The following is a 16,028-nucleotide window of genomic DNA, read 5'->3' on the forward strand; positions in this document are numbered from 1 at the left end:
GAAGAAGGTAGCGGGAGGGGAAGAATGAAGCGGGGGAAATCGGAGGGGTAGACGAACCAGGAGAGATGATGGACTCTGAAAAACAAACTGAGGGTTCTAGAGGGGAGGGGGGTGGGAGGATGGGTTAACCTGGTGGTGGGTATTGAGGAGGGCACATTCTGCATGGAGCACTGGGTGTTATGCACAAACAGTGAATCATGGAACACTTCATCTAAAACTAATGATGTAATGTATGGGGATTAACATAAGAATAAAAAAAAAAAACTGTAAGTGGTTGCCTATTACCTTCAAAATAAAGTCCCAACTCTTTGGCCTAGGAGTCAAAAAAAAAAGAAAGTACATTTCCCATTCATGGCTCACCCTTCTACTCACTTATTGTGACTTTTGTTGAACGTTAATTCTTAATTTTACTACAGTCAAATTTAACAATCTATTTTTATTTATTTTTGTGTCCTGTTTATTACACAAAATGATCATATATATTCTCTATTTTGTCCTAAAAGTTTTGTTATGTTATGATTCTTTTGTATCTCGCATATAATTAAAAAAAAAAAAACTATCTGAAAAAAAAAAAAAAAAGTTTCCCAGACAAATAAAAGTAAAGTTCATCACAACTCAACCAGCCTTATAAGAAATGTTAAAGGGACTCTTTTAAGAAGAAAAGAAAGGCCATAATGAGAACTAAGAAAATTATTAAAGAAAAATTTCACTGGTAAAAGCAAACATATGGTAAAGGTAGTAGATCAATCACTTATAAAACTAGTATGAAGATTAAGAGATTAAAGTAATAAAATCAATTATATCTACAATAATTAATTAGTGAATATACAAAATAAAGATGTAAAATGTGAAGTCAAATACATAAAATGTAGAGAGCAGTAATAAAAATATGGTGCTTTCAGAATGTGTTAAAGTTAATTGAACATTAACTTTAATAGACTGCTATATACATAGGGTGTTATATGTGAACCTTATATGAACCACAAACCGAAAATCTTTAATAGATACAAAACCTAAAGAGAAAAGAATCCAAGCTTAGCACTCAAGAAAATCATAAAATCATAAGGGAGGAGAGTAAGAAAAGAAGAAAGGAACCAAGAAAAACTACAAAACAACCAGAAAACAGTTACATGCCAGCTGTCATATGCCAACAAATGGCAATAAGTACATCCCTATCAATAATTACTTTTAATGTAAACAGACTTAAAGTTCCAATCAAAAGATAAAGGGTGACTGAATGAGGAAAAAAACAAAATAAGACCCAACTATATGCTGTCTACAAGAGACTTACTTCAGACCTTAAGACACATACAGACTGAAAGTGAAGGGCTGGAAAAACATATACTGTGCAAATGAAGTGGAAAAAAAAAAAAAAAAGCTGGAGTAACAGTACTCATATCAGACAAAATAGACTTTCAAGCAAAGACTGTAACAAGAGACCTAGATGGGCATATAATGATGAAGGGATCAAGCCAACGAGAGCATATAATGGTTATAAATTTTTATGCACCCAACCTAGGAGCACCTAAATATATAAAGCAAATTAACAGACATAAAAGGAGAAATTAACATAATAGGAGGGGATTTTGGCACCTCATTTACATCAATGGAGAAATTATCCAGAAAAAATATTAATAAAGAAGGAAACAGTGGCTTGAATGACACATTAGACCAGACAGACCTTACAGATACATACAAAACATTCCATCTAAAAACAACAGAATACACATTATTTTCAAGTACTGCAGGACAGATTACATAGTAAGCCACAAAACAAGTTTAAGAAGATAAGTTTAATAAGTTTGAAAAGATTGAAATCATATCAACCATCTTTCCCAGCCACAACAATATGAAGCTAGAAATCAGTTACAAGAAAAAAACCGAAAAAACCCCCACAAACATGGTGTTTTAACAATATGCTACTAAACAACCAATGGGCCAATGAAGAAAACAGAGAGAAAATTAAAAAAAAAATAGATGCAGACAAATGAAAATGGAAATACAACAGTTCAAAATCTTCGCTACACAGCAAAGGCAGTTATGAGAGGCAAATTTCCAATGATACAGGCCTACCAAAAAACAACTAAAACAAGGAAAATCTCAAACAATCTAACCTTACTCCTAAGGATCTAGAAAAAGAAGAACAAACACAGCCCAAGGTTAGTAGAGGGAAGGAAGTAATCACACCAGAGTGGAAATAAATAAAACGGAGACTTAATAGAATAATACAAAAGATCAGTGAAACTAAGAACTAGTTTGTTGAAAAGCAAAACAAAATTGATAAACCTTTAGCCAGACTCTTAAAGAACAAAAAAAAGACAGGACTCAAAATCAGAAATGAAACAAAAATTATAGCTGACACCAAAAATTATAGCTGACAGAAATACAAAGGGGATGACTACTATGAAAAATTATATGCCAACAAATTAGGCAACCTAGAAGAAATGGATAAATTCCTAGAAACTAGAATCTTCCAAGACTGAAAGAGGAGGAAATAGAAAATCTAAACAGACATCAATTAGTAGTAATAGAATCGAATCAGTAATCAAATAACTCCCAGTAAGTAAAAAAGTCCATGACCAGATGGCTTCAAAGGTAAATTCTACCAAACATTTAAAGAAGACTTAATAACAATTCTTCTCAAACTATTCTAGAAAATTAAAGAGCAAGGATTGCTTCTAAATTCATTCTGTGAGGCCAGCATTACTGTGATTCCAAAACCAGACAAATGTACTATAAAAAGAAAATTATAGGCCAGTATCTGATGAACACAGATGCAAAATTGGCACAAAACGTTAACAAACCAGATTCAAAGTACATTAAAAGGATCATTCCCCATGATCAAATAGGATTTATTCCATGGGTGCAAGGATGGTTTCATATCCACAAAACAGTGAGTGTGATACAGCACATTAACAAAATGCAGGATGAAAATCATATGATCATCTCCATAGGTGCAGAAAAAGCATTTGACAAAATACAACATCCATTCACTTTCAAGAAAATGGCTATAGAGGTATAGAGAATGTACCTCAATATAATAAAGTCCATAAACCCACAGCTAACATACTTAATGGTGAAAATTTCCAAGCTTTTCCTCTAAGATCAGGAGCAAGACAAGGATGTCCACTCTCACCCCTTTTAATCAACACAATACTGGAAGTGTTAGCCCCAGCAGTCAGACAAGAAAAAGAAATAAAAGGCATCCAAACTGGCAAGGAGGAAGTAAAACTGTCACTTTTTGTAGGTGACTGATACTAAATATAGAAAAGCCTAAAACTTGGGGCACCTGGGTGGCTCAGTTGTTGAGCATCTGCCTCCAGCTCAGGTTACAATCTCAGGGTCCTGGGATCAAGCCCCGCTTCAGGCTCCCTGCTCAGCGGGAAGCCTGCTTCTCCCTCTCCCTCTCCCCCTGCTTGTGTTCCCTTTCTCACTGTGTCTCTCTCTGTCAAATAAATAAAAATTAAAAAAAAAAAATCCTAAAACTTGACCAAGAAAACTATTAGAACTAATAAATGAATTCAGTAAAGTTGCAGGATAAAAAAGTTACATGTAGAAATTTGTTGCATTTCAATGCACTTACAAGGAACTATCAGAAAGAGAAATTAAGAAAACAGTCCCATTTGCAATTGGTTCCAAAAGAATAAATTTAACCTAGGAGGTGAAAACCTGCACTCTGAAAACTGTAAGACACTGAGGAAAGAAGTGGAAGGTGATACAAATAATTGGAAAGACATACCATGTTCACAGGTTAGAAGAATTAATATGGTTAAAATGTTCATACTGCCTGAAGCCATCTACAGATTCATTGCAAACCCTATCAAAATATCAATAATTTTTTCATAGAACTAAAATTTATATGGAACCACTGAAGACCCTGAGTAGCAAAAGCAACCTTGAGAAAGAAGAACAAAGCTGGTAGTGATTATCACAATCCCAGATTTCAAGATACAGTACAAAGCTATGGGAATCAAAACAGTGTGGTGCTGGCACAAAAATAGTAGACACACAGATCAGTGGGAACACAGTGGACAGCCCAGAAATAAACCCACACTTATTTTGTCATTTCATCTATAACGGAGTATGCTAGAATATACAATAGGGAAAGACAGTTTTTCAGTAAATTGTGTTGGGAAAACTGAACAGCCAATGCAAAAGAATGAAACTGGACCACTTTTTTTTTTTTTACATCATATACAAAAATAAACTCAAACTGGAATAAATACCAAAATATAAGACCTGAAATGATAAAACCCCTAAAAGAATACATAAGTGGTAACCTTTGGACAATGGTTTCAGCAGTATTTTTTGGATCTGTCTTCTAAGGCAAGGGCAACAAAAGCAAAAATAAGCAATTGAAACTGCATCAAACTAAAATGCCTTTACAAAGGAAACAATCAACAAAACAAAAAGGCAACCTACTGAATGAGAGAAGATATTTGCAAATGACATATCTGATAAAGAGTTAATACCCAAGATATACAAAGAACTCTTATAACTCAAACCAAAAACTCCCAAATAATCTGGTTAAAAAATGAGCTGAGGGCTTGAATAGACATTTTTCCAAAGAAGACTTAACAGAAAGTAAGTCATTCACAGGGATGTAAAATACAGCATAGCACATATAGTCAATAATATTGTAATAACTTTGTAGATGACAGAAGGTAATTATGTGGTGAGCATTTCATAGTGCATGTAAGTGTTGAATAACTATGTTGTACACCTGAAATTAATGTAATACTGTATGTCAACTATACTTCAATGAAAAATAAATAATTTTTAAAAAATAAAATACTTCTGAATAAATTTAAAATATGCAAGACATTTTCACAGAAAGTCACAAAAGATTGCATTGGGAGATTAAAGACATAATAAATGAAGACTATACTATCTTTATGGAGTGAAAAATTTAAGCTTTTCAGATAGTAATCTACCCGAAATTGATCCATAGATTTAATACAATTCCACTCAAAATTCTAACAGACTTTAACACACGCTGATTCAAAAATTTATATGGAAATGAATGATTCTTGATCTGATAATACAAATTTCACCCAGCGCTCCTGAGACTTACTATTTTACCTATAAACTATGACATTTTTTTTTTTTAACTGATCTGTGATTTGGGAACAGTGAAAGGCCTTGGCTTTGAAAACCTTTTCTTGGAACTTCTGTTGGACCACAGTAAGGATCTTGACTATGTCAATGATGAATTTAACAATGGCTAGACAAAAAAAGTTTTTCAAGGGGCAGCAAACTTTGGGGGGTCAATTTACTTTATAGGTAAGATGTGGATAGGTAATAAAATTTAACTGTACTTTTAAAGGGTTTTAACTGAATTTTCATATAATCCTTTCCTTCTTTTTTCTTCTACTCTTAAATAAATGCTCCTACAATTGTAAGATCTGTAATGTTAAATGCTTTTGGGATTAGTTTCACCTTTGAGTAAGAGTGGGAGGTTATATTTACATATGTGTGTGTATATTATCCTGGAATAGACTTTAGTTGTGTTGATGTCATATTTTATGAAAGGGAAATAATTGAATCATTTACCATCTTTATTAATGGGAAACTGTACTTGTTTTTATAGGGAAGAGTGGACAGAAGCTATTCAGGCTGTAGCAGACAGACTTCAGAGACAAGAAGAGGAGAGAATGAATTGTAGTCCAACTTCACAAATTGATAATATAGGGGAGGAGGAGATGGATGCTTCCACAACCCATCATAAAAGAAAGGTAGAGAATAGTAATTTATTCCCTACTCAGCACAGTGTATGTGTGTGGAAGAAATATGCTAAAAATTGCCATTTGCAAGAAGTGTTGGCTGATGATCTTACATTATTCAAATATATAGGTGTGGATGGTGTTTATCCTGGTAAATCTGAAATACCTGTCACTGTTTAAGACCAAGTAATTTAAACGTCACCTCATTTTCATGGTTCGGCCTTAACACTGACAGCTGATAGGGCTTCGGGGGTACTTGTTAACTGAAGTGCCATTGTGCTGATTTATAATTTGCATTTTTTTCTTATTGTTTTTAATACAATTTTAGAACTTGGGAATAATGTTTTCCCTAATGATTTGGTCATTTTCCATTTGGTATTTTGTATGCTCAAAGCAGAAGCAGAAATGGTTCTGGTGTGCTTCCTACCTGATGCCCCAGCCTCACTAATATCAGCAGGAAAATGAATAGTCTGGGAAATAATAGCTTTTTATTTTAATGGCTTGCTCCCGAGCCAGTGAGGGAAAAGTGTTTTCCTTCCCTGAGTGCTCCAGATTAATAAATGCCAATTTACATATTGATGGAATTACAAATTATGTTTTCATTGCTATAGAAAATTAAAAAGCTGGGTGCCTGGGTGGCTTAGTCACTTAAGTGTCCGACTCTTGATTTTGGCTCAGGTCATGATCTCAGGGTCCTGGGATCGAGCCCCTCATTGGGCTCTGTGCTCAGCAGAGAGTCTGCTTTAGATTCTCTCACTCCCTCTCCCCCTGCTTGTTCTCTCAAATAAGTAAATAAATCTTCTTAAAAAAAAAGAAAATTAAAAAACAACTTCCTTGTATGAAAATGGTATTTTAAGATTAAAGATCTAAGTGTTCAAAGTAAATGAACATGCCATTTATTATGTTAGAATGTATTTGTTATAATGAATTATAAATTTAATCTTCATGTAGGAAAACACTAGTTTTTAATGTAATTACCCATGTAATTTGGTCTTAGCATAATGATTAAGAACTCTTTGGAGTTAGACTGCTTGAGTTCAAATCCTCCTTTTTCCAAGTGCTAAACACGTGAACTTGATGAAGTTATACCATCACAACCTAGAGTTTGTTAATTACTCTCTCCTCATCTGAAATCTCTTCTAATTATAATAATATTCTTTGTTTGATCTTGGTCAAATGTCTGAGAACTCTTTGTGTCTTCATTAAAGACTTATCCTCTATTTGTTAGTTGAAATGAATCCCTCTTTTAAGTCAACTTAACACCCCCTTGTTCTTCAGTCATTGCAAAAAGCTAAAACAAAGAAATAGTCTAGCTTTACTCACCTACTCAGAGATAAGGAAGCTTCTTTTGGATGTCTATGAGCACATGTACACAATGAATGTAAAATGTGACTATGCTCATAAATTTAAAATCAGGTCCCAATGAACCTTGTCCTTTCAATTCGACACTACCCCATTCAGTAACAGGCTATGTCAGCTATACTCTTTTTAATTGAAATTCCTAGAACTCTGCTTAATAACAGAGTAAGAAGCTGCTGTTGAGGCAGTTACAGGTTGAAAGTGGGGAGTTTATAATATCCTAACTAGAGATACTCTTACTGATGGATGAGAGAATTTGGAAATGAATATGGAAATTATTTACCAGAAAAAATTTTGAATGAAGAGAGATAAACATTTTCAAAGATGTAAAAATGCAAAAGTATGGAGGATTTTTTTTTTTTTTCCTGTTAAGGCTTGTTATTAATCATTATAAAAGCACAGTGCAATTTCTTCTCTTCACAGTTACCAGTGTGGATTATCTTAGAATCCATCACCTTCACTAATTATCACTTGTAAACATTTATTGTAAGTTTATTTTGTGCTGTGCTCTGAGCAATACTGTTATATGTATTATCTCATTTAATCCTCACAAAAACCATATGAGATGTAGGTACCATTATTACCCCATTTTGCAAGTGATTCATCTGACATTCAGAGAAGTTCAATAATCTTGTTCAAACACGTAAGGACTTTTAATTATACACTGTATTACTTCAGTGGGCAACTTATTTCTTATTATTGATTGATATAACGTGAGCCTTTATAATCACTATAATTATTATACTCATTACATGACCAAGTCATATTAGAGAACAAAATTATACAGATGTTCTCTCTTATGATTGTACTTGTTGGTTTCTCAAAATATTTTTGTCAAGATGTTGTACTTTGTGTTTCAGTTAATTTCATTTTATATTGGTGTACTCTTGGGAAAATCAGTAAAATTTTAATTTACAAAACAGTGATAGAAAGTGAGGTTTTTAGAGTAGATTCTCTAAGAAATCTCTCACTGAAACTGGGTCTCAAAAATTAAAAAATGATATGGTCAGAAGTATTTTGAAAAGAGGAGGATTCATTGTCTTATTTGACCTATACCTGATTTCCATTTTTCTTCTTTATTTCATTTCATTTTTTAAAAAGATTTTTAAAAGATTTTATTTATTTATTTATTTATTTATTGAGAGGGAGCGGGTGAGCAGGGGCAGGGGCAGAGGGAGAGGGAGAATCTCAAGTAGACTCCTCACTGAGCATGGAGCCCAACTAGGGGCTCGATCTTACGACCCTGAGATCATGACCTGAGCTGGAATCCAGAGTCATACACTCAACTAGTTGGGCCATCCAGGCACCCCTATTTCATTTCATTTTAAGTGAGTATAAGACCCTTTTAAAATGACAAAGAGTATGGAAAAAGGTAGAACCTCAGTACCACTCTTTCGTGATGGCCCTAACAACTTGGTTAAAAAGGATAAAATAGTGCTGTCACTTCCCTAGTTCCCTAGTACTACATCCTTTATGTGTATCAGGTATCATAGAAAGAATTGCAGAAGTCAGATTATTTTTTTTCAAAGATTTTATTTATTTATTTGAGAGAGAGAATGAGATAGAGAGAGAGCATGAGAGGGGGAGGGTCAGGGGGAGAAGCAGACTCCTGCTGAGCAGGGAGCCCGATGCGGGACTTGATCCCGGGACTCCAGGATCATGACCTGAGCCAAAGGCAGTCGCTCAACTAACGGAGCCACCCAGGCGCCCAGAAGTCAGATTATTTTTAATATCAAACTGTAAACACATATTCTGAAATAAGAATGCCTTTCTCATAATTTACAGCGTACATTTTCCTCTTTGTTCACTTTTTGAAAAATGAGCAATAGGATGAGGGGAATGGCTCCTCTAACTTGTGTTAGCTCTGCTGAGAATTGTCTTAGCTGTTTTCTCTTGCCTCAAGCAGACACATGGTTACTTCTCTTAGTGGTAGAGTATTACCCAGTTTCTGCTGCACAGGGTGAAAAATCTCTTAAGGAACGACACCGGGTGGTGGAAAAGAGGCAGAAGCCTCATAACCAGATTTATGTGCTGTTCTGTGTTTCAACTAAAAGATGATCTTTCAAAGGAATTTGATCAGAGGACTGAGAAGTGCCTAATCTTGGTCTGCCAAGCGGCCATTCTCTATAGGGTCAGGTATATGAAGGAGCACAGCATAAGAGGATCAACAGCCAAATGGGAGTCAAAGTTCTGCCTAATTTATTCATCTTCAATTATATATTCATATTCTTTAACCTAAATTTTGGACTATATAATTAGCCTTCTTCTTATACTCTAGTGTCATTTGTTATGTATGCCCATGCAGCTCTTAACCTAAAACAGCCGCGTTGACATGCTGGAGATTATGCGAAGGAAAGAATATAACTATGTAAAATATTTACTTAATAAATTTGGGGGATTGGGTTTTAGAGGATTAATTTTTCTGCAGAGGATCCATACTCTCATCTTTCATTAAAATCTTACTGTATTTTTCCCCTTAATACCATCTAAAAGAGGGAAGCATTTTGTAATGGGTTACATTTCATTTGTAAAGACTAGATAATTACTGTGTGTACCATGCTGAACATGAACATTTGGTATCAAAGATACTTTTTAAATTTTCTGAAGTTTTGTCAAAATAGATATGAAATCTGTTTCTGATTTTTTCACATAGGATGCTTTTACTAATATTAATTTCCATGCAAATTCCCTTTTAGGGTTGGCAGTCAAACTGATAGAAGTTGTGAAATTTAACGATAAGGCTATTATATTTTTTTAAACCTCCTTTTCTCTAAGAATTGCAGTCCTTAAGGAATATAGCAATATTTTATAATTACATATTGCTTTTCATCTGAAAATGTCATAAAGCAATTTATAAATTCCTTTCTTATTTTTATCTCTAAGAATTCAGTTTCCATTTCTATAATATTTAATAATAGGACACAGCAAGTATCATTTTTCAGTGCATTTAGATACAAATTGAGGAGGGTACTGTTCAAATGAAGCTTTGAGCAAAAAATAACATCGTAGCCTAGTTATAAGAATAATGTCTCTCAGTTCATTATTGCCATGGAATAAACTACCCAGGTTTAATGTCTTAAAAGAGTAACAGTATATTAGTTTTCATGATTTTGTGGTTTGTGTAGGCACTTCCACTGGTCTCACATGGATCTCTCAAGCAGTTGCATTCAGTTAGCATACAGGCTGATCTGGAAGATCCAAGAAAGACTTTCTCACATTTCTGGATTCTTGGTTCTCCTCTATGTGATCTCTTGGCATATGGTGTCTCATCATCGAGGCCCTTTGTACATGGTATCTTTCCTTATGGCATGAAGGCTGGCTTTCAATTATGACATTTCCAAGAGGGTGAAAGTATAAACTGCTAGATTTAAAGGCTGGATCTGGAACTGGCATAGTATCACTTCGATCATATTCTGTGTTCAAAGCAGGACACAAGGCTAGCCCAGGGAGAGGGAAAGTTGAGTCCACCTCTTCATGGGAAGAATGGCATGTGCATACAGGGAGTCAAGGGACTAGTGGCAGCCATCATTGGAGACTGCCTAGCACAGGTAGCTTTGGGGTTATACAGTATTCCTTGGTTTTTTAAAAAAATATTAGTGAAAACAGATTTTTTTAATACTACCAGCTATTCAAATGACAGTAACCTTGTTAACTCTATTCTGCATATTTAGTGCCACATTTTTTATTTTTAGTTGCATTAATAAATGTACTTTTTCATTCTCCCTGATACTGTTTGCTCTTTGTCTTTTGAACTGGAGATATTATTGAATGGTTAAGATATTATAACTTGACATTTGGAAAATTTTTCAAAATTATAGGCAGCAGATAATGTTGAAAGTGAATATAGGCATCTGTTTCTAAATTTTTTAGAATTTTTACAAAATATGTAGAATATTGGTCTGTAGTTTTCTTGTAATATTTTTGTCTGGTTTTGATAATCAGGGTAATAATGGCCTCATAGGATGAATTGCGAAGTATTCTTTTTCTCAATTTTCTGTAGGAGTTTATATAGAATTGGTATCATTTCTTCCTTAAATGTTTAAAGAATTCAACAGTGAAACCATCTGGCTGTAGAGTTTTCTTTGTTGAGAGGTTTTTTTAACCACAAATTCAATTTTCTAGTAGACATAGGACTATTCAAGTTACCTGTTTCTGTTTGAGTAAGCTTTGATAATGTGAGGCTTTCAGGGAATTTATTTATTTCATGTATATTGTTGATTTTATGGGCATAAAGCTGTTTATAATATCCCATGTGATCCTTTTAAAGTGTCTGTAGAGTCTGTAGTAATGTCAGCTCTTTCATTCCTGACATTGGTCATTTGCGTCTTTCTTTATTTTTCTGAGCAAGCTGGCTAGAGGTTTATCAATTTTATTGATCTTCTCAAAGAACCAGCTGTCCTGGTCCATAACCAGTATCATATCCTCTGCTTTTTTTTTTTCTTTTTAAGATTTTTAAATTGATTTCTGCTCTGACCTTTATCTCCTTTCTTCTCTTTCTCTTGAGTTTAATTTGCTCTTGTTCAGTTTCTTAATGTGGAAGCTGAGATCATTGATTTGAGACATTCTTGACATTTACTTTGGATGGGTGGTAAACAGGAAAAAATACAGTTATAAAATAGCAGAAAAGTCTCTACTAACTTCTGATCATCTGTAGGATAAAATCCAGATGCTTAACTTGTTATTCATAAAGCCCTCGGAACTGAATTTAAATTTAAGATGATAAACTGGGCATACCCAGTTATCTCTCCTTCTGTTTAAAAACCCATTAAAATGGTAGTAAAGGCATTAAAAAAGAGACAAGTCCACACAAATGAAAAGCTGAGTGGGGGAAAGGCATTAGTGGACAACAAATACCAAAATTATGGAAATTTATGGAAGAACATTCATAGAGCAGGAAAAGCATGCATAAAGGGGGCTGTAGAGAACAAGTAGCAGGTCTGCTTGGCGAAATCCTGGAAATCACCTGACTTAGGATTGAGAAATGAAACTGAAAACAGGCAGAAAAATTAGAGGCATTCTTAGACGTCCCTGACTTTCTATTCTGAACTGCACCAATTGCTTTCTCACATGTTGTACTGCTTCTTTTTAGATTTCATCTTACTGGGCTCCAGGACTATTTTCAACATTTCTTACACACCGATATTTCACTTCCTAGGATTTCATCCTAATTTTGTTAGAGTACATTCTCAAATAGCTTCCCTGAAAGGTACTGCTCTCTTAGATGTATTTGGAAATGTTTGTGGGGGACATTTTTGATGACCACATTGTTTGGGGATAGTGGCACTACTAAACCCTGAAAAACTTGAGTCCTTGGAGAAAACAATGTGGAAGTTCCTCAAAAAATTAAAAATAGAATTACCATTTGATCCAGTAATTCCACTATAGGTACTTAACCTAAAGAAAACAAAACAATAATTTGAAAATACATATGCACACCCCTATGTTTATTGCAGCATTATTTATAATAACTAGGCTATGAAAGCAACCCAAGTGTTCACTGATAGAGGAATGGGTAAGGAAGAGGTGGTATATATACACAATGGAATGTTACTCAGCCATAAAAAAGAACAAACCGCTGCCATTTGTGACGACATGGATGGAGCTAGAGAGCATAATACTAAATGAAATACAGTCAGAGAAAGAGAAATACCGTATGATTTCACTCATATGTGGAATTTAAGAAACAGAACAAATGAACAAAGAAAAAAGGAGACCAAAGAAACCAGACTCTTAAATACAGAGAACGAATTGGTGGTTGCCAGAGAGAAGGCAGGTGGGATGGATGGGTGAAATAGATAAAGGTGATTAAGAGTACACTTATCTTGATGAGCACTGAGAAATGTATGGAACTGTTGAATCATTCTGTACACCTGAAACTAATATAACATTGTTAACTGTACTTCAGTAAAACAAACAAAAAACCAAAAAAAACCTGAGTCCTTGAAAGGTGAATGAAAATGATTGTTTTCCTTGTGCCCCTACACTTGACTGATAGTTTGACTAGTAGAGGAATTTGAGGTTCAGAGTTATTGTCTCCAGTATCTGAGAATTGCTTAAATTATTTCTCGTATCCATGATTGCGAGAGAGGCAGCCATTGCCAGTCTGATTCTTAGTCATTTAAGTGTGCTTAGAAATTGGTAAAATTTGCTTTTGAGTAGATACTGCAAACATATACCTATATCTTTTATAAATAAATTGCATCAAATACTTCATACTCTATTTTTTTAATTTGTATTTTTCAGACAATGAATGATTTTGACTATTTGAAACTACTAGGTAAAGGCACTTTTGGGAAAGTTATTTTGGTTCGAGAGAAGGCAAGTGGGAAATACTATGCTATGAAGATTCTGAAGAAAGAAGTTATTATTGCAAAGGTAATTGATTACTAGAGTTGATTACTAAATTTTTGCTTATGGTATGCACTCATGTGTGTTCATGCATACACATGGCTGAAGTGTAGAAATTCCATTAAATAACCAAAATGTTGATTGTAGGCTACTGTTGCAGCAGGATCTGCATATCAATATTTATAATGCTAAAAATTTCAAAAGTTTATAGTATTATCTGAACGTTGTATACCGAAGCTATTTTGTTCCCTTGAGGAGATAATATTTATTCTATGTTTATGTATTTGGAGGAATGTTTTGACTGTCTGTTTTTGTGACCTGTAGCACTAATTATACTAGTATTGCCTTTTGATATTTCCCCCCGACATTCTCAATTTTTTATTATTAAATAAAAAAGTAATTCAAATAACATAGATGATTTGCACCCATAAATTATATAGCTTATATAACGATGAATGGGAAAGCATCCTTAATAGATTTGAAAATACAAGAATGATGAAACTAAAAGAAATAGTAGTCTTTGAAATTCTTTCAGGAACTCTTAACCCCCACCTCCAAAACTTTGTTCAGCTTAGACATACACAGATAACATGTTAATGATGCCAGTTCTCACTCAGAGTTCTGAACAGAATCCTAATTCCCTCAATAGACAAATTCGATAACTTTACAAATTGGTCCACGCTTTATGTTTCATTTATTTCAACAAATGATACATGATATTATTGGTATACTTTATGGACTACTTTAACTTTCAAACTACATTGACCCTTGAACAACATGGGAGTTAAGGGTAACTCCCTGCTCAGTCGAAAGTCCACACGTACCTTTTGACTCCCCCCAAATTTAACTAACAGTCTACTATTGACTGGAAGCCTTCGCGATATCATGAACAGTCAATTAACACATATTTTGTATGTCATATGTCTTATTATATACTGTATTTTTACAATGAAGTAAGTTAGAGAAAAGAAAATATAATTAAGAAAATCATAAGGAACAGAAAATATATTTATAGGTCTGTACTGAATTTATTGAAAAAAAATCCATGTGTAAGTGGATCCGTACCATTCAAACACATGTTCAAGGGTCAACTGTATAGTTTCCTCATCTGGAGTGTATTGCTCCACACACTTTGTGAAGCTGTCCTCCCCCTGTCTTTGTGCATTTGCTTTTATTTCAATTCTTACACAAGTCTGTGTCTGGTATTGGAAATAACACTGACCTTGGAGTCACACAGGTCTGGATTCACATCCCAGCTTTGCATCTTATCATCTAATGACCTTTAACAACCAGTTTTGGGGGGAGTACTGCTCCCTTAGAGACATTCACAATGTTTTGGGGGAGCATATTTGCTTATTCACAGTGAAGAGAAACTGCTGACTGTCACCAGGTGGAGGCCACGCATGCTCAATGTCCTGCAACATGTCGAGCAGCCCAACAGAGCCTTGCATTTTTCATATGCAAAATTTCACTTGTTAAAATGAAAAACAATCACTTGAAATAATGAGCCCTGGATGTTGTATGCAACTGATGAATCACTGAATTGTACCTCTGAGACTGTTTAGTGTATTTTAACTAAATCAAATTTAAATTAAAATTTTTTTAAGAAAAGGTATTTCTGGACAGAAATATTGAGGATTAGGATATGTAAAGTATTTAGCATAGTACCTGACACTACTTATTAAACTGATATTTTCTGGGAGGTAGTATAGTGCCACTTCCTAAATGATCCCAAACAAATCACTCAACCTTTTATGCCTTTATTTCCTCATATGCAAAATGGGAAATAATACAGTGCCTATCTCATAGAATTGTCAGGATTAAATGAATGAATAAGTGTAATAGCATTTGCCATAAATAAAATTGAATTAAGATTAAAATAGTATTAAATGAAAAATATATTATCACTAAGTATTTGCTATTATTATTATTACTTTTGCCATCTACCATGTGTCAAGCATCAGTAAATACCATTTCTATTCTGTTTTTTCTGTTATACATTAGCTCACTTGGAGCCTGTCTTCCCTTACTAATTAATTATACTTTAATGAGTAACTCTACAGAACTGGGTATATTTTACAAGTGATAGCATATCCAGCTTGGTTTACTACCCTTGATTTTCACCAACAAGTCCATTTATCTGTTTCTTGAAAGAAAATATGTCTGCTCATATTAAAATGATGAACAGTATAATGTTTAAGAGTCTAACAAGACCTGGGGTTTGAATCCTGATGTGCCCATCACAGAGCCTCATATCGGGGACTAAATGGTGTCCACGGGCCTTAATACTGTTGACGTTAACACTGATTGGTTGCTTAAAGCATTGTCCACCAGGTTTTTCCACTGTAGAGTTACCATTTTTCCCATTGTAATTACTGACTATTTTAGGGGCAATACTCTGACACTTGCAGGTATTTTTTTTTTTTCTTCTTAAACTTTTGCCCACTCATTTTCATTTCCATCAGTGGATCTTGTCTACAACAGTTATCCCGTGGTGTACTAATGGTATTTTCTATTTCCTTCATTCTTTATGCATTTATTCTATTCGGTCTAACTAAAGGTTCGATAATTTTATCTTTTCAAAGAACCAAATTTTAC

The 16,028-nt window shown here is 34.2% G+C and overlaps 1 protein-coding gene across 5 annotated transcripts in view; it reads left to right on the top strand.

The window, feature by feature from the left end:
- Positions 1–16,028, top strand: part of AKT3 (AKT serine/threonine kinase 3) — a 304,967-nt gene that overhangs the window by 168,666 nt on the left and 120,273 nt on the right. For all 5 annotated transcript variants that reach the window (XM_081824493.1, XM_081824490.1, XM_081824491.1 and 2 more), the window contains 2 exons: positions 5,591–5,735; positions 13,326–13,457. In XM_081824493.1, the coding sequence (XP_081680619.1) occupies positions 5,591–5,735; positions 13,326–13,457 (277 nt within the window). The remainder of the gene's footprint in view (positions 1–5,590; positions 5,736–13,325; positions 13,458–16,028) is intronic.

The sequence above is a fragment of the Leptonychotes weddellii genome, chromosome 6 (genome assembly GCF_054177405.1).
Source record: "Leptonychotes weddellii isolate Sample4059 chromosome 6, ASM5417740v2, whole genome shotgun sequence".
Taxonomy (NCBI): domain Eukaryota; kingdom Metazoa; phylum Chordata; class Mammalia; order Carnivora; family Phocidae; genus Leptonychotes; species Leptonychotes weddellii.